Here is a 25,050-nt window from a genome sequence, read left to right on the forward strand (position 1 = left end):
TACTGATGCTGATGCTGATACTGATACTGGCTTTAGCTGGGCTGGGGTCAGATCCCAATAGTGGGATACCCTTCACCTTACTTTCAGTAAGAAATTGGGTGAGCAGCCCAATTGCCTATACATACCAATCCAACATCATCTCAGATTCCCCAGAATGTGCTTCCTGGACCTTCAGCTCATGACCTGCACCACATTTACCAGCCCCATGCAGAGGTCACAGAATCCCTGGGGGTCTTCAAAATCACTAAATGACTATTACTAGGAAGCTGAACCAAGTCCTAGAAGTCTAACTGAAGTTTGTCACAGGTGCTTGCAGCAGAGAAAAAGATATCTCCAAAGAGTAATTTGAGAAGAAATGCCCTCTGAAGACATCTGTCTCTCCTTACTGATCAAAGAAGACACTTTGAAACCATCTAACTTTCAGGGAATCACATTTTGATGAGATTAAACTGAAAGTTAATATGTAACTGTTTATAGACTTTATTTTTGCATGCTGACAATATTAGCATTGTTGGTGGTTGATTGGGTTGCGTGTCTTACCTATGATTTATACAATGTGATCTGGCCTATAATGAATACATTTTTCCAGGATACCAGTCACCTCAGATGCCATTAGTGGTGGCAGTACCAGCAACTGAGGTCTGATTGACAGGGATGGTTCATGTGCACGAACAGTGGCTCTGCACCCAGCTGCTCTTTTATGATCCATCATCTTTTATGATCACATGCTCTCTTCCCAGTGAAGGCAGTACCCCTCTTCTCTAAACATGCATTTAATTTGCCAGAAAGACAGAAAAAAATTATGCCTCCCTCTCAACATGTTCTCCATAAACCAACACCCTAAAGTCATTGCATCACACAAAGTCCCCAAGTTCAGTCTCCACATTCCCAGTCTCCATCACAGTGGATCTGGCACACATCCCAGAAGAAGATGTTTTTCTAGAAGATGCCACCACCAGGCACACGGAACTTGGAGGGTCTGCCACTCCACTAGCCATGTATGCCCCACAGTCTGGGAGACTCGCAGACATTCTCAGATAAAAAGCATGCAAGTCCTGAAGTTACCATTTCAGGCTAGCTTTGAAGTTTTGAGTTTTCCACCACAAAACCATAAGATCTATGTATTTATTAAAAAAAAAAACAAAAAAAAAAAAAAAAACAAAAAAAAAAAAAAAAAAAAAAAAAAAAAAAAAAAACAAAAAAAAAAACTTAATTTTCCTTCTTCTTCCTTTCCTTTCCTTACTCTTCATGAGTGGAGACCAATGGACACAGATTGAGATTCCCAAGAGGGCACATTCCTCCAGATCTCATCAAAGTAAATTAATTAGACAATGAAATGCTGATATTATGCCAAAAGTTAGGTCTTAGCAAGTTAACTGGCTCATCATTGGTCTGTTGAAGCAACAGCTACAGTAATGGCCTGAAGAAGGTTGCCTTTATAAAACAGGACTAGAAGCTTCTAGTCTAGAACAAGAAGTTCTTTCCTTTCTAGAGGAAACACGAAAAATTTTGATGATTTATCGCTTCCATATTTACTGTGCCTTTTACTCCTATTTACTCTCATTTAATTGGGAGAATCATGTATAAAACAGAAGACAATGGACATTACCAAACAAGTGATACAATGATATAAACTGTTTACTTCCTTCTCCTATAAATTTATTGGCTTTGTTCTTCCACTGATAGAAATGTGTTGTCTTGATTACAGATGATTTTGACTGATCATTTTTAAAAGATACCTTCTAGAAAGAAATACCATCCTAATGGTAACTTGTTAACATGCTTGGCAAAGCATGTTAACAAGTACCTCTTTAAAAGAACCAGATCTTTTTCATTTTTATTTTACATTACAGAACACTGACTTTCAGCACACATAATATGTGACTCAAATATAAATTAGAAATATGATTATCTAGTGGCATCTTTGGTCTTCTGTGTGCATTCATAGGCTATTTTCCAAACACATCCACAGGCAACAAGAAAGTAGAGCCACACAGAGGACATGCCTGTGCACCCAACGAGGCTGGAGCGGCAGGTCCATGTTCCACACTCATCCCATTGGTTATTGCAAACCACACAAGAATCATGGTGCCTTCTGTGAGATGTTTCCAGCCTGCTAGCATATTGCTAGGAACATAGTACAGCCAAGGTTGGAAGGAACCTTGAAAGATTATCTGGTCCAACCTTGTGCAGGAAAGGGAGGCTAGATGAGATTATCTAGCACCCTGTCCAGTTGTGCCTTGAAAACTTCCAGTGAAGGCAACTTCACCATGAACCTGGATGTTGTTCTAGACAGTGGTTATTCTCACTGTAAAAAAATTCTCTCTTGTATCAAGATGAAACCTGGCACAACCAGTACACATTGTACCTTTTCTTCCTACAAAGAGAGAGGCTCCATCCTCTCTGGAGAAGCCCTTTAAGTACCAGAATACTTGTGATGAGATTCTCTCTTGAGCCTTCTCTTCTCAGGGAGAAAAGGACTAATTGCTTCAGACTTTCCTCATAGGCAAGTTCTCCATTTGACTGAGAGCTCTGTATGTTCCTTGTTTCTGTCAGTTTTAGCTGGTATGAAACCAGAAAGTAAGCACACAGAGCATCTATTCCTGTTTCTCATTTAAACAGCAGAACAGATCTTCTAGAAGAAAAACTTTGAAGGTATGTTCCTCATACACAGGAGCCTTAGTGTACATGCTCTCAGACTCCATGTCTTATCCCCATTATGTGAAGATCATGAACAATTTCCCATCTTATTTCCAGTCTACTGCTCCTTTGCTTTGTGATACTCCATCCACTTTTGTGTCTGGTATAAAACACACAAGGCTGTAAACTCCCTTTCCCAATATTGTTTAAAAATCACACCTGCAACAATTCCCTTCACATGCTCTGATTCATAAGCTAGAAGTTTTAAAATATGAAAGATAGTGATATTACTTCTCCAAGAAATAAAATACCAAAAATTTATCCTACTTCCAATTTCACTTCCTTCTTCAGAATACCACCTTACTCACACAATTCAATGCAATACTTACTTAATCTTAAGAACATGCACTTAATTTCAATCTATATTCAGGTAAAGAAATACCACAATAAGAATTTGTTACATTATTTACACTTCTAATAGCACATTTTTATTCAACATATGATTAGAAGATACCTCCTTAGGAAATGAATACAATACTTTGCTTTCACAGATCATTATGACAAATAAATGATTTCACTTATCAGGACCATCCAGTGAAGTGTCTTGCCCCAGTTGTAAGGAATATTTACAGTTCTCCAATCTGCATGCATTAACAGGGCTCTTGTGCAAAAAAAGAGTTTCCTTTTACTTGAATATCACTTTCCATCAGTACTATTCACCCCCACAATATATTTATCTTCCCAATCTCTTTAAACAGAGGCAACATATATCCTCTCTGTCTTTGTTTCGCAAGATTAAACATGCCAAGTTGTTTTATATTCCCTTCTGTGGTAAGCCCTGTCTTATCTTGACCATCTTTGTAGCTTTTCTCTGCAACTAGTTAAGTCTCAATTCATTTTTCTTGGAAAGCAGGTACCAACACGGTAGAGCCTTTCAGACAAGGTTTGCATAAACTTTTATAACTTTATTGGATATTACTGAGGGGATAGAGAAGCTTGCTCATTTTCTAGGTGCATTACATACAAGCCTCACAGTACTCCTAAAACCAGTTAAAACATGCAAGTTGTAATCTTCTTCACCTCTTCTTCTTAAGTCTTTCACAGGATAACATGTTATGAGTTCTCAAATTAATTCATTAATGTGTATTCTAATATTTTAAATATTAGCCACTTTATTTCTCTTATCCTTGGAGTCATCTAATTTCTCCCATTTGATATTCTTATCCTTCTCTCCATTAACTATGCTGTCTAAACTTGTGTCTTCAGAATCACTGTCATACTCCTAATTCTCTTATCAACACTGTTAATGAAATTACTAAGAAGCTTTCTCTCAAAATTCAATCGTGAAAAAAAGATTTTATTAGTAACTCCATTCCAATACTTCCCCTTTGATAGTATCTACTGTCTCCTAACCACTTCCCTACTTTCTTTACCCACTTTCAGTTCTTCTAATGATTCTTCTCATGTCCAGCTTAATTAACAATTTTCCAGAAGACAATATATCAAATACATTCAAGATAGAATAGTTCTACCCATTCTCCTTGCCTAAAAATATCATCAAATATATCAAAAATGATCTTTTGTTAATCTGAGATAATCAAACTTTGATTAAAAAGATGTGACATTTCATTCTATTTACCTCCATGCTCTTTATTATTCTCTCCATTACATTTTATTTTAAAGCCTACTGAGAGCAGAGCAAAAGACACTTAGATGTCTGGATCTGTTTTTGCATCTTTCTAAAATACCTTTGCTACTTTATAGCTACCTACATTTACGCCTCTAACACATCTTCTATCAGCAATTTCATGTACCACATCTTTCAGACTTCTCAGTTCAAGATCAGCCAGTATACAGCCATGTGTCTCTTTCTTCTCTGCTAAATTTGTTACTATCTTTCTCCCAAGCCAAGTCCAGCTGCTGATAGCTGCACCAGAGAAAATGTGTTTGTTTGGTTACAGGACTGAATCTAGATAGTCTCTCACTTTTACTTACTTACTGTACAGTGACTGCATTATTTGACTTTCCTGGCTCTCTTGGTGGTTTAGACTGCTAGAAAACTCTGGGAGATCTAACACATCTAAGACTAGGAGGCAAAATAAGGTTCAGAAACAAATGTGATCATTTGAGTTTCTGTAATACTCATACAATAGAACTTTTCCTTTTACGAAAATGAATACAATTCCTTGCATACAACTGAGTTTGCTATTTAGCAAAGCAGCTCACACATTTATTTTGCAAGGCTTTTTTAAGGGTTTTTTTAATATATGTGTTTTATCACAAATAATAGGGAACACCACCACTGAAGGAATTAATAGCTATTTAGAAGATTTTACATACTGTGAGGAAGTTGTCCCAGAATGCAAAAGAAGCAATAAAAATACATGAAGCATGCTGGGCATGCTATCTCAGTGTATTTGGCAGAAGACACCCTTGTGCTGTTTCCCAAGACTTTGCAAACCATTCATGCAGGACATAATTGAAGAAATCATTGAGATTCAAAGTGGAATCCGACACACACAATATTGCAACCTGCTCTTGGGAAATATTAATGTACAAGCCAAAGGAGTTGCATGAGAAGAGTGGATTAGGCAACAACTCGGCCATGCAAAGAAACAGAAATCTCTCAATATAGTCACAGTGATTTGTCCTCATGAGATATTTCCACTGTACCTGCACTGGAACAAGCAGCAGGCTCCTCTTGGGTGCCTCCTAACTGTGACATGAATTTGTGGGGCACGTGTGTTTCGTAGTGTTCTCCATACTACTATGGAGAACATGCTCTTTAATCACAAAGGGTTCCCACAAACTGAAATAACTTAACTTCATATTTACAAGACAATATTTAAGAGGAACAAAATAGAGTCAGACTTGGCAGAAACATATTCCTGTGCTTAATCTAGAAGGGAACCTTTTTTGTTGTAGGCATTCCAGTTGTAGATACCATCCAATATGTTCCACTGTTTTCTTGTTTCTATCTTCAATCACCTAAAGTGAGACATGTTAACCAATTTAAAAAAATGCATATACTAAAATAAAACACAAGTTAAAGTCTTTTGAAAGAAGAAATCACTTAGCTTTTTTCTAAATTAAGTTAGTGGAAAATAATGCTTGTTCACCCCTCTTTAAAAATTGTCAGAGTAATTTTAAGGGAAGTGGACAAAGGGTAGCCAGGATAATGTATCTGTGCCTTTGTCTGTATTCATGAAAATGTGTCCATATTCTAAGCTGTAAAATTTCATATTATATTGGATAAATTTTCATTAGGATCTGCAGATATTAGGGCTAAACCTCAGTGAGGTAGTCTGTTATTTTACAGTTTGTTCTTCTGTAATATGTTTTAATATTCCTTGTTATAAGTTTGTAATGGTTCAGTCTATATACCCCATTTGGCTTCCCTAATGGTTCAGTCCTGAGTTGTTCGCCACAGTTTTCCCCACCAAAATGTGTCAATCCACATGTCAATCCACCTGTATGCCTCCCTCGTTCCCTTGTCTCACCCCTGTCTGTCAAAGACAGCACACTCCTTTGGCTCTGGAGTGTTCCCTGTCTTTCATCCCTTCCTCGAAGCAGAATTGGATTGTAAGGATTGCTCCCTCCCCGTGTTGGCTTCTGTTGGGGAGCCCTTACCCTGCACCCCTCCCCTGCTGCCCTCCTATTGGGCAAAGGCTGTGTCCTCCCCGTGTTCCCCCATCCCTATAAAAGTAGCCCCTTCAGGTTCGGATTTGGTTCACTTGGTCTGCCCCCACTTCGGGATTAAATCCTTGGAGATTCAGACAAACCAGAGCCATACACTCTAGGACAGGTGTGACAAAGAGCTCCATAGCAAGTGTCTCAGGTTTGAGTGTTTGTGCACATTCTGGCCATGGTACCCAGATGTTTCCGACAGTCTTCAAGTGATCACCTTCCAGGCAGTGTAAGTACTTTCCCATGTTATAGAGAGGCTACTGAGACCCAGAATGTGGATGTCTCAGGTTCTAGGTTTTACTCCTAAACACAAGAGCAGTTTTTGTCCAAGAAAAACACAACAGGTATAGCTTTTCTTTTCCTTTTTCTCCTGTATTTGTTGAATAAATATTTTGGGGCTGTACAACCAATACCCAGTCCACAAAATAGCTAATTGTAACTAATTAAGATTGTGTCAGTCAGGAAAGAAGAAAAAAAACCAGGTAATATCAAAATTACCACATCCTTAAAACCCCTCCTGATTTTCACAGCAGTGACATTTTGATAATGATTATGACTCTGCCTTCACAAAGAAAGAGCTCATTATTTTTGAGATACATATTTCCACATCAGTTTCTGAAAGGAAATGAACCTTACAAGCAACTATAATTGGAATGCTCTCTTCTGCTGTCTTATACCCATCAACAAAATATAACAAAGGTAACAGAAAAATCTCTCCACTGAAAAACAGAAGACTGCAACTGCCATTTGTTTGATACATACCCTCAAGAGAGGTCTGTGAAACATAGCAAAAAACCAAATATTCAGTTACATTTACCAGAGATCACCAACTGCCACCCCCTGAAGTACAACCACCCACTTGGCCATCTTTCTAAAAAGTACTGATATAGTTCACCTTTCCCGATGCATATGTGCCCAAAAAATAAATAAAATGTTAAGCTTTTGGCCTGAGAGCATGTTCATGATTGCAACTAACTATCAAGAGTATGGATTTCAAGTATCCAGTGATGGATTTTCATACCTCCCTTTCTTTTCATTCACACCTTTTCCTTGGCCTCAGTTGACTTCAGGTGTTCCTTGTCTTGATCTACAAGTGTATAGAGAACTGAAGCAATCCATCCAGCAATATGAAGCCAGTATGAACCAGACTGAAAGGAGTCTGGTTTTCATTGGACTTGCAGTTTTCTCAGTACCTCAGAAATCCATTTTCTTCATCTTTCAATAATCAATATATTGCACACTCCAGCAGCTGAGACAGCAGCAACTGCTTACACAAGTGATACACTTTCCTGCAAAAAGTTGTGAGGTCCAGGTATAAACATGGTTCTTTATGACTGTGTCACAGCATGACCAAGATGTGCACTAATAGTGCTTTTGAAAAAATGAAAACCAAATCCTTCACTGGGTGTAAGGTGGTGCCAGGGTCTGTATCAACATCCAAACCTATAAACAACCTGAGAAAGCAGGGGCTCTGAATAACCCCGCTGCTGGATGAAGCAGATATTAGCCAGATTTTGTGGTACTTGGACTAACAGAAGATTCTTTAGATCTTTCTACACCAAACCATATCAGAAAATCAAAAATCAACAGCAGAAACTCAGTACATTCAGCATATGAGTCTGCTCCCCACGCACACAGATTGTTTGGGCAATATAATTGCACCAACCCAGCCAGCCCTGCATACAAGTTTCATCTTGCATGCAACAGAGTCAACAGGTACTGTGACTGCTTGGCTGGGATTTCTGGATTGGTGTACATCTGAAAATCCTGGACAAATTACAAAAGCTGACAGAAAAATACAAGATGGGAGCAAATAACCTATAATGGCAACCTGTCACAAAGTGCAGTGGCTCTGATAGAGGTACTTTGGCTTTTTTAACAACAGCTGAGCCACCATAAGGTTAGGTCACTTCCCATGTTCATCCTTGATTTTTTTTTTCCTAGTTAACTGTTTAAATGGCTTTCTCAGGGTAGGTCTGTAAACCAGATCTCTCTACATTTATGACACTTGTGAGGTACAGACATTCACTAACATGAATTCACTAGCAGCAGAAGATCTAGGAAAGATTACTAGATCTACTAAAATTACATACTATTAATAGTATTGTACAATAACATAACTTTTTATATATAGCCCAAAGGTTAAACATATCAAAATGAAGCACAGCTGTTTCAGGGGAACACAGCAGCTCTATTCACTCATCTCAGCACTGATTTCACACCATGGACTGCCCTGAAGCGTCAATCTGAGACATTTACCACCAAAACACTAATGGGGTGGGTGCTCCAGCCAAAGCAGGAGCAGGAGACAGCCCTGGTCAAGACTCCCTTGGAGAGGGAGCGTTAAGGTACACACTCATTCCCTATCCCTTTATTACTGTGTGTTTACATCAATCGCTCCATTACCCTGCACTCCACAGCTACTCTCCTACACACAGGTTTCCCCTGAGAAAGCGCCGCTGAAGAGCACAAGGCCTGCCCTCGTCCCAAGATCCCGTACAACACCTCCTGCCCTGGAGAAATATAGGCACGTATACAAGAAAAAGGCATGTGCACATATATATATATATATATATATATATATATATATACACATATTAGGGAAAAGGCCTGCGCCCCCAGCACTCGCATGGCGGTAACACGCAGCCCCGGGATGGGGCCATGCCTGGCAGCTGCCCAGAACCCGGGGAGCCCCGCCGGCCTCTGTCCCCCAGCCCAGCCGAGACGCGCGGCCGGAGCCCTGCCGCCGCTCCGCGCCCGTCCGGCGGCTCCCGGCTGGCGGCAGGAACAGGAAGCGGGGCCGACCCGGGACCGCGGCTGCTCCCCCTGGCGGTAGCGGGCAGCGGGGCGGGGCGGGGCGGGGGCGGTGCCGCCTCCAGGCCGTGGCCCCGCCGCGGCCGACCGAGAGGCCGCTGGTGCCGGCGCTTCCCCGCCCGCCGCCGCCTAGCGCTCCCCCCCTCCCTTCCTTACTCTTTCACTCCGTCCCTCCCTCCTCGGCCGGGGCAGCAGGAAGCGGCTCTGATGTCAGCGGCGGCGGCCGCGGCGCGGCTCTGAGCGGCTCCCCCACCCCCGCCGCGGCCCCCTCTCCCGCTGCCGCCGCTGGGGCTGGCGGAGGAGCCTGGCTGCGGCCCCGGGGGCGCCGCCCTCTCTCACCCGGGGACGCGCGGCCGAAGCGGTCCCGAGCTGCGCAGAGGCCGCGGCCTAGGGGAGTCGGCGCGGCGCCCCGCGGGGGTGCGGGCGCGCTCGGGATGCGCAGCGGCGGCGCCGGGGCCTGTGCCCGCCGCCAGTGAGGCCCGAGGCCGCCGCGGATGCGGCCCCGGCGGCGCCTCGGCCAGGCCCGCCCCGACCTGCGCCAGGAACCGCCGCCGAGCCCCGCGTAGCCCCGGCTCCGGCCCCCGGCTGCCTGGTGCCGGACCCTCGCGTAGCCCCTGCCCCCTCTCCTCCCTGCGGTAAAAGAGGAGGCATGTCTGCTGCCGCCTCCGCTGAAATGATTGAAACCTCCCCGGTCCTCAACTTCGAAGAAATCGACTACAAAGAGATCGAGGTGGAAGAGGTGAGTGAGGGTCCTGCCGTCCCCCTCGCTTCCCGGGCGCGGCCAGCCCGGCCCCCACCACGCAGACCCCGAGCGCCCCCGGGGTTCCCCTCCCTGGCGCCGGCCCTCGGCTGCGGGAGGGTCCGCGGAGGCTTCGCGGGCGCGCTGGGATGCCGGGACCCCCCAGTGTACCTGACCGGGGGTTCTGTGCTCCCGTGGATGCTACAGCGGCTGGCACCAGCGAACAAAAGCGGTCTGGCTGAGAGCGGAGGTGCCAGCTGACTTCTGCCGGCCCTGCTGCTGGATGCCTTACTGTGGAGTTTTGTTTAAACGGGATAGATTTATTCAGGACTTTAAAGTTTCGCCTCCCGTTTTGCCATCCACTTTAGTATGGGTGGCAAACATAGTTGTCAAGAGGGAACTGTTAATTCTAATGTTTCTTTTAGATCTCTATTTCTCTGTGGCCCTGCTTTCACCTTCTGCCACCAAACTGAGCCATTGTGTATATAATGATCATACTGCTCTTAATGATTTACTAAATTTACAGCTCTGTGAGCTGTTAGGATAAACAAGGGTTTTTTTCTTAACATAGGCTAGTGATATTGCACTTATGGATATTTAACATTTCATTTATGATCTGTGCCTGTTACACAGAAAGTGACATTCAGTAATTTTATAACAAAGTTGGAAGTTTTTCTTCTGTGAAATTCACATAGTGAAATTATTTCAGGTGTACCTTTCATCTGTCTGGGGTTCCTGTGAAAGTGGGTATGCTTTAATAACAGGCTCAGTAGTCTCTGTATACTACAGTGTTGTTTGACTCTCAGAATTACACAAAAATATTTCTGCTGTTTTTTCCTGTCACCTGCTAAATTCTCTACAGGAATGAAGTCTCTTCATGCAGATCCATAACGAATTTGATGAGGCCAGCTTGTAGAGTCTGGACCTAACAGGCATCCAAGACTGCTGAAACAGTCTCTGTGCTTTTTTTGTAGATTAATATTTTTCTCTTAAAGTAATAATGACCCTGTTTTCCTTAAAAAGTTTGTGTGGAAGTGGAGTTTTGTGTAGTAGCTTTTATAGGTATGACAACCTGTGTCTCAGATTTTTAGAGTAGTTTGCTAGATACTGGTTTGTTCATAATTATCCTACTGGGCTTGGGTCTCCTGGGGATAATTCAGAGACCTTAAAATCTACCAGGGCACCTTCTGCTGTATTCAGGTAGTGTTGTGGTAACTTTGGCTTTCACCATAGCAGGCACTGGGCACTGGAGATTTTCAGAAGACAGTATATTTCAAAAGATTGCCTTTATCTCTTTCTGTGAATTTGGCAACCATAAAGATTTTTCTTTCTGTAAGTCTAGGTGTTCCGCCTCCTTTTATGTATTTAACTATTCTGAAATGAAGATGTTTTTGTTGTTTTTGCAACACTTACTAATAGCTGGAGATCAGATCACATGTTTTGGGAGAAATAGCATTTCTCACCCAATGAAGAAAGTTTAAGCAGGTTATCCATTGTAAAAAGGTGCCCAGTGATGGCTCACAGAAGTGAGTGCCACATCTGCTGTGTTAGACATAGCCCTTTGAATTAATAAAGTGCTGTACAAATCTTTAATCCTCACAACACCCTTGGGGAGGTTGTTAGCAAGGATTGTATTGCTGTTTTACATGTAGGAAACGTGGAGCTGCATAGTGTGTAATTGGTGTAACTAGAGTTTAGTATTCTAAGGTTTAGTGCTCAGAGCTTGACAGTGTCCCACACATGTGCCTGGCACTGGCAGAAACAGAACTGTCAGTACAAAAATGTATCTAGAGACAATGCTTAAGTAGACATTTGTTTAATGCAGTTGTTGTGTTATTCTCAACACAGTGATATAAACTCATGTGATACAAGCAAGAGAACTTTGATAGTGTTGTCTCCATAAAAAAATCTGGTCACAGCTGGCATAGCATTTTGAGTGTACCTGTCCTCCCAGAAGTTCTTCTAGGCAACGGGAATACCCTAGTGTTGAACACAGTCAAATGTCATTGCACAGAGGAAGAAATAAGACCTACTTGACAAGAAAACAGATGGATTGGAGATCATACTTAGGCCCTGCTTTTCTGAGCTGTGGGTATTGACCTCTTACTCATGATGCAGTTTCAGCACAAATAGTCAACTTTGTAGTCATAACAAAACACACATCTTTGCTGAGGATTTTCTGTGCTCTCACTTTAGGCTCAGAGGTTTTCAAGGACTTAAAGTGGCTGTAATATCTCAAAATGGTCATATTTATGCTTGGCAAATTTCAAATGTTTCAAAATGGAGTGTTAAGAGATCAACTGCTTTTATAATCATAGCTTTGCTGTTGTATTATCAAGGCTGTCTTGTCAGCAGATAGCAGTCCCACTCTGCCACTGGTTTATTAATAGATATTGAAGTTCTGGAATACTTGCAGGCCCAGAGACCTTGCTAATAAACGTGGAATCTATAAGTACACTTTCATTTAGGTTTGTCTGAACTCTACTAAGATTAAAAAAAAGAATATACCATATTTCGCTTTAGCTACCATGCACATGACCAGCTGTAGTGTTACTTCCCACCAGTCAAACACATCTCCACTTCATAATGCCTTTTTGTTATTTCAAGTGCTAAAAATGAAGTAAACCATAGAGACAATAATTATGAAGGAGTTGGAGTCATATCAAAATTGATGTGACACAGCAGGAGCATCTTCAAAACTAGAACGAGGAAAACAACACAAAACTTTAGTTCAACAGAAGTGCTCTCTATTTTACTATGCAAGTTTTCAATTGTGAAAATGGCCATTTTAAGTTTTTAGCATTGGATAGACAAATCATTAGAAACTGAAAAATTAAAATCTAATATAAGTGAAATCAAGTCTACAATAAAAAGCCTAATAGCCTTCTTTTAAAATCTCATATTTAAATCTAGAACAACACTCTGGTTGTTTCTTCCCAGGGGAGTTTCCACATCTAAGCAACAAGCAGACTTTGGTTTTTAATTGTTCTGGCAGCCAACTCCCTGCCACTCTTTCCTGAAAATTCCACAGGCTTTCCTCCACCAGGTATCTGGGTAACAGTCCCATACACGACCAAAACATAGACCTCTTCATCACATGATGTACGTATGCTTGGATTGCACAGCCAAAGGTACATGTCTGGTCATGAATATTGCAACCCTGCCCAGTCACTGCCTGATGGAGACAAGTTAAAAAACTAATGCCATATTTGCATAGTTGCAAGTTACTTTTGGATGGTCTGAAATGTAAATTATTTGAAAGCTGTTGTTTAATGCTCTACTGGTATAATGCAGTTTACAGTGAAGTTTATTTTCAAGAATCTATTTGGGCAGTAGTTAATTCTAAGAAAATTAGGGCAATGTTTTCTTTGAGATGAAGAGGTAAGCTTTATAAATATTTATTTTAGAAAATTTACTTAAGGTCCCAGCAACTAAGGAGATGCAATTTATAGTATATCCACCTATCTAGATATTTTTGAAATAGTTGACTAATTTCATTAACTGAGTAGTGTGCTGAGAACTACATGTGTTCCTTCCAATTCTGGAGCAAAGCAGTTCAGAGGCAAGAGAATGAGCAATACAGTAGGCAACTGGGTTTTGCTCCCCTATATATAGTTAACTTCTTAAAAGTTAGTGTGTTGCAGTGACTGATTATGTCCATTACAAGGTAAAGCAGATTTGTGTGAGCTGCTGTTGAACGTGGAGCTGTTACTGCTTCCATTGTTTCTGTGTCCTGGGGGAACATCCCCATTTGTAGAATACCAATCTGAAAAATTGGAAGAAATTTGGAGAAGAATCAGATGTGATTTGAGATCTGAACAGCGTTATTTGATATCTGACATGAGTACAGAGGAATTGGTTCTCAAGAACCAAGGGTGGTAGTTAGAAATCCATTTGAATTCAGTCAGATTTCTCAGCCTTTTTCAGTAAGGCTTCAAGGTACAAATCTGGGTATTCAAAAACAAAGGCAAAAAATAAGTACATGGTGAAAACATATGCCAGTATTTTCTCTGATTTTACTCTAAATACATTTCTGAATTAATTCAAATAACTACTTAAATATAGTTTAGTTACACCAATAGAAGATTCTCTTCATTCATTTATATAAGAAAATAGCTGAAGTGTCAGCTGGAGTGTGAATTTATAGCAGAAGTTATGCAACACCTATTCCATGTGGGTGAAATTTACTGTGCAGTGAGTTAGAAGATAGCTAATAAGCTAGTTAAACTCTTAATGTGACACTTCACATTCATTTCTACAGGTGCAGATACATTCAGTGAATTAGTTTGTGTCCTGTAAAAGAGACTTAAACACTTCACTTCATAAAGAATACATGGGAAGGAAACCTCACAGATCTTCCAGTTCCAGTGATGAAAGCAAGATCCATATTTCTGAGATGATAATAGAGTTCTATATCTAATACCTTTCCCTAAGAAAAAAACTAAAACAACAGAGCAAGTTTCACACGTCCCTTATTTGTTCCACCCAGTGGATTGTTACCAGTATTTTACTGGTTGCAGAGTACTTGTTTGTTTTCTGGTTTGTTTTTTTTTTTCCAAAAACCAGTAATTTTAGACAGTGCCGGCCTAGAGAGCTCATGTTAGAGTCCTGCACTCTGAGTGCCTCATTATCCAACATCTTGTTTCTAAAACAATAATTCACTCTCTGGGCTGCTCTAACAGAACAAATTGATTCATACTAGAGCATCAGACAGTTGTTTTGTTAATGTATTTAAATTGCTGTTAATTAAAGTGCGTTCAGTTCTTGAGACAGATGTATAAGACCCTATCAGTGCATAAAAGCTTTTCAATATGTGTTAAGCCGGAATGAAAGTATAACTTGATAAACTGTTATCTTTGAGATGCATGCATTTCTTGGAATTACTTGAGCTATCAAAATGCAGGGAGGGTTGGTTGCATGTTCAGAGCAAAGAATTTCTGGAAACATAGTTTTCAAGAGCAGGCTGAATGGGGAACTGAGTGTCCTGGTCTAGTGGAAGGTGTCCCTGCCCATGATGAGGGGTTGGAACTAGATGATGTTTGAGGTCCCTTCCAACCCAAACCATTCTGTGATTCTGTAATTTCAAGAACATGTATGATGATACTTTGATTCTTCATAAACATGTTCCAAAGAAGCTGAAAAGAGAATTAGTTCTTACAACAGAACTAAATTCAGGCAGACAAGCAAAAACTGTACAGTGCTATACATCTCTTAACAGATGAAAAACCCTATCTAGGGACCAACTGTATGAGTTTGTGAAACAGAGCTTGCCTATATTTATTAAGAATCTAAGTTGATTTTAATAATCAGTTTCTTTCAGGAAGAAATATTTTTTTTCCTACAGTGTTTTGCATAACTTCTAAGTTCAAACTTGGAAACTAAATCTAAACTAAATTACTTAGTTTACTTCAAATTAGTAGGATTGCTTTCAGGGGTTTTGGGGGTGGGGGAGTGGAGATGATTTGGAGGTTTCTTCATTGCTGTATGAATCCCAGAAAGGAAAAGCAACATTTAGAGTTGCGCTGACACTAGTACAAATAAACTTAACCAGTCAAAGAACATAGCTGTAAGAATTGGCAGATAGATCTGAACTCCTTCCTAAAAGTGCTGCCAGGGTATTGGCCACAGTCATTTGTGGCATGGGGCCGATTTGCTTCAACCTACTTAATAAAGCATAGCACACACAGAGGAACCAAAGCTGGAATTTGACGCTGGTTGAATGAATGATAGAAAGTGTAGGAATATAATTTTGGAAGCTCTAAACTATTGTTCATGGCTTCTTTTGGCACTTTTTTTTTTTTTAATTTGTGCTGAGTGTGCCATACATTTCACGTATGTGAAAAACTGAAAATATTAGTATACTTCATTGGTACTGCTGGAGCTCTGGTAGAGAAAGTAGAAACAACTGAATTTTAAAATGTGATTCTTTTTTGTGTTTTTTAGAACACATTATAGAACATATTTTTTTCCACTCTGTCTGGTGTAGTGTCTGGAGATCCAAACATTCAGTTTGCATACATCCCATTTCATTAGCAAATATACCAGTAAACAAAGCAATGTAGATATTAAAGATAACTTAAAGCCTGTTGTCATTTTGGAAGCATGGGTTTTGTTGGGTTTCTGTTGTTGGATTTTTGTAACTGCTTATCTTGCTTCCCAAAATCATAAATGAGCATGTCATGCAGTAGATACTGCAAATTATGAAGACAGTTCTCTAAAGAATACTATGTCTGCTAACCAGGGAGATATTATATTTTATTGCTGTCTTATATATCCAGCAAGTTTTTTATAGAAAGAAAAGCACTAGGTATCCAGCATGCAGAACTACCTTACATGGAAACTTTATGGACAGACAGAAAAACTTAGCATTTTTATGTTTTTGAGTTAATAGAAAAGTTGTGGAGTTAATGCAAAGTTGAAATTAATTTTTCCAAAATTTTGACATTTGTTAGGGGATTATAGTGCGTCTGAATAGAGATGTATTTTTCTCGTTTTACTGGGGGAGGGGAAATTTTTGGTCACATCCCTTAGAATAAAATACATCCTTAAGCTCTTAACATATCTGCAGTCTCTATTTCCTGCATGATTTCTAGTCTACATAACTAACCAGTCAGTATAGTCTACATACTTACAAGTAAGTATCATGTATCTTTGTTTATGTACAGCATTTGATACTATTTGTACACAGAGACAGAGGTAATGCTTGTTCCAGGGTTCTTGTATGCTTCATATTCTTTAAATAAGACTCTAAATACATTATCTGGAAAACATGCAAGTGGCACTGTCCTTCACCATGTCACTTCGTCACACAGTAAAATGTAACTTTTTACTGGTATGTATTTTACAGGTAGAATAATAGATTTTAATACACTTTTCAATCTTTGAATCTCTTTAAATATTACTTCCACTTTAAAGTGGTTTTGTGTCATGTACCGAGTGGTTTTTGACAAACTTAATTGTCTTCTGTGAGAGAGGTAGAAGCAGACTTGTTCTTACTCTATTCCTAAATGTCTCATCTACCCTCTATCTTCCTTTTTTCTCCTAGAAGATATTTAAAGGAACAGAATCTTTTATGAAAAGAATATGTTTATTTTTAGATCATTTTCCAAATATACACAGTGCTACAGATCAACTGCTGTTTATTGATTTGTTGTGTCAATAATTCCATTAACTGTGCTTCATATAATTCCAAATATGCGCTATTGCCCAGACACATGGTGTGGCACCAACAGCAGGGGACAAGGAGTGAGCATGAAGAAACTAAAGTTCAGGCAGTGCCTCCCTCCTGTGATATTATGTTACTTAGTTCCAGCACGAGGTGCTGAAGGAAACCACATAGTGTTTAAACGGTTCTGACAATATCTAAGACTTACTCCTTTAAAGAATAAATTTAAAGGAAGAAAATTATATGTAAATGGACTCCACCACAAGCTGCATTCTGTTGATTATAAAGGGGTTTTTGCTATGAGTAAGGGTTTTTTCCAGATTATATAGGAAAAAACACATGGAGTTTTCACATATGGGAAACTTCAATTTGTATCAGATCCGTCATTGTTTCTGATGGTTGCTCCTTTCATGTGCCATCCAAGAGCCTGAGCTGTTTTAATGGAGGATTGGCTCTTCTGTTTTCCCTGTATCCTAGGTAAATATTCACTGCAGTCATGTCCTCTTCTCAAGTTCAACCTTCTGCCTAAGCAGGCACCAAGTCACTAATAAATTGTTATGAAACCTTGACTGCATGATCATTTATCAAACTATTTTCACCAACAATAAAATGTACATACCTGATGGCCTCACAGCTTTCTATTACGTAATTAAGATTTAGATTGCCTGGTAAACTCTTCCTCTTGGTGCTCAACACTGATTTTATTTTTCATTATTATTTTTTTCCAGTCATCAGTGGGACTTCCTAAAGTTCATCTAATTCTTGGAATTATTCCACTTTTCAGCTAAAACCCAAATAAATTAATTCTTCCAAGGAATTAATTGTGACAGTCATGGCTCAATGTAAAATACTACATTGGACAGTATACTTGTTTCTGTAAATTTCTTCATTCAGTAGAAACATTGTTAAAAAATACAACAGTATTGAAATAATTATGACTTCTTTAGTATATGAACTGGAAAAATATGTACCAGTTCTCAAGATGAAACTTGCAAATAGTCATGGATTTATCTACAGGGGAACAGAATGCATTTATATAGACTTATGAGCTGAATTTAACCATGTGGAATCAATTGAAAGAGATACACGGGCTTTTTTTTTTTTTTTTTTTTGTTATGCATCTGAAAAATAAATATAATTGATGGATATGTAGGATATATTGCATAGGGCTAATATTAAAATCATATACATAATACGTATCGTGTATTTGTACATATGGACACACATATGTACATATCTTTTCAGCAGGTAAAGATACAACTCGCCAGAAAAAAAGTAAGCCTGACCCATCGCAAACTGTTGTAAGTGATTCAGGCTAAGTAAAAAAAAAAAAAAAGTTACTTCGTTAAATTTTGAGACCAATCTTTTAGCTGACATATATGCGCTGCTTTCAAATCACTTTTTTTGTTTCTGTCAGCGGATTCAGTGTAACAGAGTTGTAGTTGAAAACTGTGAAAGAGTATGAGAAAAGGTATATTAAGAAAAGGAACCTTCTAAAAGGAGTCTCACAGAGGCTTGTACCGTAAGGCCAATTGTATCCACCTAGGAGAATTTTTTATATGCCCATCTCCTTTTCCCTAAGTGGAAGAGAGGGTTCTTCCCACTCTCTTGGGTAACCCTGTTTGGATTCCTTCGCAGCATAGGGGAACAGCAGATGTGGAATTAACGGTATTGCTGCTGCCAATACACTTCATCTGTCACAAGCTGCTCTGTGGCATCCTTCTCTCATTAACTGTCCTTAGTATCTCCCAGGTGCTTGCACGGACGATTTTTTTATGTGCTCACTAATCACCATTTCTGCAAAATGCAGAGTTAGAGCGCACCAACTTGATGAGACTTTCCTTATTCTGTAGCTCTGGTCATGTGCTGTGCAAGGTGGGTAGGGTCTTTGTAATGGACAATTTTTGTGGCAGTAGAAGGTGGGGGGCCTGCCAACCCCAAGAAAATGGGCAGTTTTATTCAAAAATGGTTTGAGAGAAAAGGAAATAACAAGGAAGACTGTTTGGGACTTTTATGTCTTCCAGTGACTCATTGTTTCCAATTTGTTTATATGTACTATTTTTGTAGGCTGCTCATCTATCATTCACGGCTTGGTGTTTCCAACCTCACTTGTGGAATGCAAGAAAATAGTTAGCGTGTGTTACATCGGGACAAGATGTAACAAGGCAATGCAAAGTGCAAGGCACTTTGGCTGGGGGATGAGGTTACAATCAACAGGTTCTGTTCTTTAATGGAGCAGAATTGGGCATGTTCTGTGCATCTCCTGTGCATATCTTATCACAGACTCAGTCTGTGAACCACTGTTGTGGAAGGTAAACGTGAGATGGCAGGAACTCCGGAAAGGCTAAGTGCATGCTGTAATGTAGAAGAGAAAAATATTTCTTGTAGTAATAAGGAAAGCAGAAGAAGAAAGTGCCATCTATCACCATGGCTGTCAGGGGCAGCTGTCTCTTATATCCTCATGAAACTTATAAGAACTACTAAGTATAATTTCCTTTTTTAATCTTTCTTAATGGAAGATCTTGATAGGTTTTTTTTTAATTTACATTTTTCATCCCTTCAAACCGAGGTCTTGATTGCAGACTTTCTCATATCCATCGTGACAGTTTAGCAGGTGTTGAGTTACACATCTGCAGCCTTTTCCATCCCATTCCCTGGGAAAATCAGTTTCACTATTTATTTGGAAAGCACATAGTAAGAACCTAACCCAAGAATGGATTACATAAATGGTAGTCAGCCCCTTATTTCTTCTCCCCTCTCCTACTTCTCATCTTGCCTGCCTTGCATTTTTTGGATTTTGAGAAATTCCTTTTCCTTCTGTGCCTGTGTGTGCCTTAGGTTTGCTTCTCCTCAACATTTTCTTTTGGGCATATGAGTAACAATGCACTTGTCTGTGCTTTCCTGTAGTGGCTGCAGTCACTGTTTTGGCAACACCTTCATTTCAATTTTACATCTCACGTGGATGTTTTGTCATTATTCCTCTTTGTTGCCATTTTTCCTCTGAGGAACAATTAAAAGAAGTGAATTTTCAATTAAACATCATGTGTAATTCACATGAAACAGTAACTGAAAGTGACCTTCTTTCTATCCTGCTTTCATTTATATGCTTGGTTTCAAAGAGCTACTCTAAATAATGGTGGTTTTAAAGCTTCTTCAAATTAAAGGTTAAAGATTACTTGAACACTGTAGTATACAGAAGCTGCTACTACTGCTTTTGCAAAGTTACAGTAAAGACTTACGACTCTTGTCTGGGGTAGGGTTTTTTCATTGTTTTAGGCACTGTTAACTCTAAATAAGCTAGAAAGCAAACTTCAACAGAAATAGGGAAAACTTCATTTATAGACACTTTTTTTGGAGGACTTGTAGGATAATTTACTGCTATCACACTCTTGAGTAATCTATGAGAAAATGATGGGATTACTTTGACCACACTGAACATCTTGTCCCAATTTCATCATGGTCCTGTGCAGCTGTGTGTGCATTTAAATTTCAGAAGTCTTCATTCCTGTTTTTTAGCAAGAATAAACAAATACAGCAGATAGATGTCATTTCATGGGTGAAACCTAAAAAAAAAAAATTGGTCTCATTCCTTTAATTTTCTTCTGAGTAAAGCTTGTTCTAGACAATTGAAATTATAATTTTCTGAAATACTGTCACTGCACATTAGTAATACAATTTTTTGTATGTGTGTTTTCCAGTTCTTCTCTAAATGATCTCTTGAGCAAGCTTAGCTAAGACCAGTTATGCTTTGATGGCATACTATTCAATTGCTACTGCAAAACTTGAGCCTGTGTATCTTCAATTTTCTAAATTAAATTTCTTTTCTCTTTCTGAAGTCCTGCACAGCAAATGAAACTATTTCAAGTTTTAACTCTAGTGTTCTATATTTTGTTCTAGGTTGTTGGAAGAGGAGCCTTTGGTGTGGTCTGCAAGGCAAAATGGCGAGCTAAAGATGTAGCCATTAAGCAAATAGAAAGTGAATCTGAAAGAAAAGCCTTCATTGTAGAGGTACAGTACATTTGATGGAAAATATGGGGTTTGGTAGAGCTTGTTTCCTGAAATTCATGGGTTCATTTAGTGTACTAAAAGCTATGTCTTTATCACAAGATAAATGCTGCCTGCGGTACCCAGTTCAGGCCTGGCCCTTGTCTTGCAGAACAGGAGACCTGTTAGAGCACATTGCAGCTCCTTTAGTTTGCTTCTCATAAAAAGTGAAAAGCAAGAGCGTGGGAGAGACAAGGGCGCACAATTCTTAGATTCTGTCCCAGTCTGAAGTCAGGGCGCAACTGGAATACCCACCAAAGCCTTGAAGCTGATTAACACTTCCAGGGGCCACAGCATAGGTTCTCCAGTACAATCAGGTTGATATTTGAAACTGTTTCTGAGTTTTTTCAGCAGTTCTAATAATTTGATTAATTTTTTTCTTCTGTGCAAGTACATTGCTACCTTAAAGGCAATCATTGTTTTCATTCAATGTCTTCTTATTTTAAAATGTCTTGAGTAATTCAGATACACTGATAAACTTCCCAAGATACATAATATTGTCTAGTATCAAAAGTTTAATTTAAATGACATATATTGTGGCATGCTGCTTAGTATTTATTCAGGTATAAATTAGAATGTTCAGGATACACAAAATATGTTAAAAATAAAACTCTTAAATTTAGAACTAACTCTAGTAAAAGGGACACACTAAAGGGCTGAAAAAAGCATGTTTGTGATAGGCCTTTCTGTAAATATTTATATGTTGTTCACTACAATGAAAAGTTTTAAAGTTTATTAATCTGACTCTGGTTTAACACTGAGTAAATCCGATCAGTCTCTTGGGATTTTTGTGTTCAAAAGAGATCTGAGTACATAATCCCAGAAATGCTTCAGTAGTTACTGCTATTCAGGAAACCCTGCACAGTGCAAGCATCAGTTCATTCTGATTTTTTTAGATCTTCTGAAGTGTATAGAAAAAAATAGCATTTGCTCTGAAGACGGCGTAAACTACTTCAGCAGTCTGTGTGCAGGGAAAAAAATTCCTTTTTGCTTGCTTCTACTGTGTACTGGTAAAAAAAACAACGCTAAATAACGCAATTGTCAGTACAAATAGTAATAGGTCCTTGGAACTGTGTCATCTTAATATTAAATTATTTTATAGGATTGTGGGCTTGGGGATATTAGAACTTCTGTCCTCTATATTGTTAAAACAGACAGTATGATTCTGATTTTTTTTTTTTATTTAATCAGACAATTTTTATGTAGTCCCAAAATTGAAGGCTCCAGGAAGAGTACCAAATCTATAGACTTCATAGTTGCACTGTGCTTTTGTCTTGAGTGACTTTACTATATCCTGACAAAAATACTTTCTTTAAATGTAATTTCATCAAACTTTCTTTTAAAATACAGGTCCAGTTTGACACAAACCTGATTACATAAATGAAAATGCAAAGAGTGACATAAGTCTTGTAATTTGTAAAATCACCATCTGGGGTTATGCAGACATAGAGAACTGTACTTGCTGTTGTGGTATTTATAGCTATGAAAATAAAGCATTAGCCTTTTTTTCCCATGGTTTGAAACTGTGTGATTTGTATTGCAGCTTCGACAACTGTCACGGGTAAACCATCCCAATATTGTCAAGTTATATGGAGCCTGTCTAAACCCAGTAAGTTATACCTTATGTCAGTATGAAAAAAGGTAACTAGCTTAACATATGCAACCATCAATGCACAGAACATGTATTTTATATTAAAATGTCTATTTTATATATTTTTCATGTTCTAGCCATAATAAGAAAATATATAGATGTGTAGGTTGGTTGATATTTTCTGATATTTGTTTTTTCTTTCTGCTGCTATAAAAATTAATTCTTTCAAGAACACCCCAAATCTGTTTCTAAACACCAGTTATACTTCAGTTAGTCAAAATGGCATCTAGTGTATTACATAATGTAGTTAAATATATATCTACAATTCTATTAATTGCAAATCAATACAAAAAGGAAATGCAGTGTCAAGAGTCAAGACATGATTGTGTCTTGTAAATCAGCTCCTATTTTCATACATGTAATTTTCAGGATTTGCTTACTTTCTGCCATAGCTGCAAACAGTCTCACAAATTCTCTGAGCAGAAAAGAGGGTACTGTGACAGGACAGATGTATCCTTAGCAAATTCTTGTATGGGCTATTTAATTGCTTAAAATAGTGCTTCATCCCTTTTCTTTCTTAGTACTAGTGAAATTTTTCTGGCGTGGTATTTAACTAATTTTTTTGTAAGCCACTAAAGGAATAAAGTAAAGAACAATGAACTGCAGTTGGAAGACAGTATTTGCTTTTTAAGTCTGAAGAGGAGGAGGGAGGTCATTATTTTTTATTTTCTAGCATCCAGTGAGAACTAAGTGTAAAACTGATTTTTCTTACATGCAAATACATATGTTTCAAACTGACTGATGTATTTTCCATTAGCTTAGATATGGAAGCTTTGCAGTTGCTCTCAAAGAACTTCCTTTTCAGTTTACCAAAGCTGTTTTCTGCCTCTGCATTGAAAATATGCCTAATTTTTGTCCCCTTCCCCTCAAAGGTGTGTCTTGTTATGGAGTATGCTGAAGGAGGTTCTCTCTACAATGGTGAGTATCATTTCAACTTCCTGCAGTTAAAGTGCTAGTATTAGGGTAAACATCACCTAAACTACAAGTTGTTTCATAAATATGTCTCCATTCTTGGAGCTATTCAGAAGCCACCTGAACACAGTCCAGGGCAACCAGCTGGAGCTGGCCTGCTTGACCTGCTTGGTGGACTTCCAGAGGTCTCTTCCAACTGTTTTGTGGGTCTTTGAAATTCTTAAAATAATTTTAAGGAGAAGGGAGTGTGCCTTTTAAAACCTCTTTTCAGTTCACTGGTTTGTCCTTGATAGCAGTTTCTTATATTTTATACAAGTAATGTAAGGTTTTCCAGTGGAACATCTGAAAACATTCTTCCTTATTTTGTAAACTCCCTGGGTATTTGTTTAACACAGACTTTACCAGGGATAGCTGAGAACAAGCAACACTTTTTATACTGAGTCTTAACATAAATGATTATGGAAAATGTACTAAAAAATGGAAAATATTTTGACATTTCTGTTATTTAAACAGTCTGCACAAGGGTATATTTAGTTGCAGTAATGAGGTGTTGGTGATTACTTAGATTCCATAGAGCTTCCTGACTGGTATTTTGTTAACTCCACTGTATATGTTGTAATATGCAATAAAGTTCTTTTTAGTTTGTGCCTTTGTTTTGCAGTGCTGCATGGTGCTGAACCTCTGCCTCATTATACTGCTGCACATGCCATGAGTTGGTGTTTACAGTGTTCCCAAGGAGTGGCATATCTCCACAGCATGAAACCAAAGGCTCTAATTCACAGAGACCTGAAACCACCAAAGTAGGTTGAGAGTTCATTTTTCATATTTTCTTACAATTGGTATTTAAGATAATTTATACTAATTTTATTGCATTTAAAGGAGCTACCTTTAATTGGTACTAACTTTTGGATGTACTGTATTCCAAATGAAAGCTGTGCATGTGAAACTTTAGTTACAGAATGATGGTTTGTGATACAGAAAGTCAACTGTATTCAGTTACTTTCTGTTCAACTGGAAAAATACCCTGCTCCTGCCCTGCACCATGGAAGAGGTTTTTATTAGGACTAGGGCTTCTAATCAGAGGCATTTAAAATCTTGCAGTTTTGGAATGGTTGTGATGTTCAAGAAGAGAACATTGTGGGGGGGTTGATTGGTTCTAATGTCATGTTTAATCTGTTGCATTAGAGCTCTTTCGCCTCATGGCCATCCTCCTTTATCCCTTCCTTCTGCCTGTTCCACTACCCCTGCCAGAAGCTCCCATCACGTTCCACCGAAACACAATTTAATAGTTTCCTACCCAGTCAGTTTGTTATCCAGCTCATTTTATGGCTTCAGATCTGGCTCCACAGATTAGATAGATATTTGAGGATCAGCAGAATCATCCCTTTTTGGGTGGTA

The 25,050-nt window shown here is 39.0% G+C and overlaps 1 protein-coding gene across 5 annotated transcripts in view; it reads left to right on the forward strand.

The window, feature by feature from the left end:
• Positions 1-9,385: 9,385 nt before the first annotated feature.
• Positions 9,386-25,050, forward strand: part of MAP3K7 (mitogen-activated protein kinase kinase kinase 7) — a 47,907-nt gene continuing 32,242 nt past the window's right edge. For all 5 annotated transcript variants that reach the window (XM_053937043.1, XM_053937039.1, XM_053937040.1 and 2 more), the window contains exons 1-5: positions 9,386-9,880; positions 20,943-21,053; positions 22,633-22,698; positions 23,613-23,658; positions 24,314-24,452. In XM_053937043.1, coding sequence (XP_053793018.1) covers positions 9,791-9,880; positions 20,943-21,053; positions 22,633-22,698; positions 23,613-23,658; positions 24,314-24,452 — 452 coding nt within the window. In that variant the 5' untranslated portion in view covers positions 9,386-9,790. The remainder of the gene's footprint in view (positions 9,881-20,942; positions 21,054-22,632; positions 22,699-23,612; positions 23,659-24,313; positions 24,453-25,050) is intronic.

The sequence above is a fragment of the Vidua chalybeata genome, chromosome 3, assembly GCF_026979565.1.
Source record: "Vidua chalybeata isolate OUT-0048 chromosome 3, bVidCha1 merged haplotype, whole genome shotgun sequence".
NCBI lineage: Eukaryota > Metazoa > Chordata > Aves > Passeriformes > Viduidae > Vidua > Vidua chalybeata.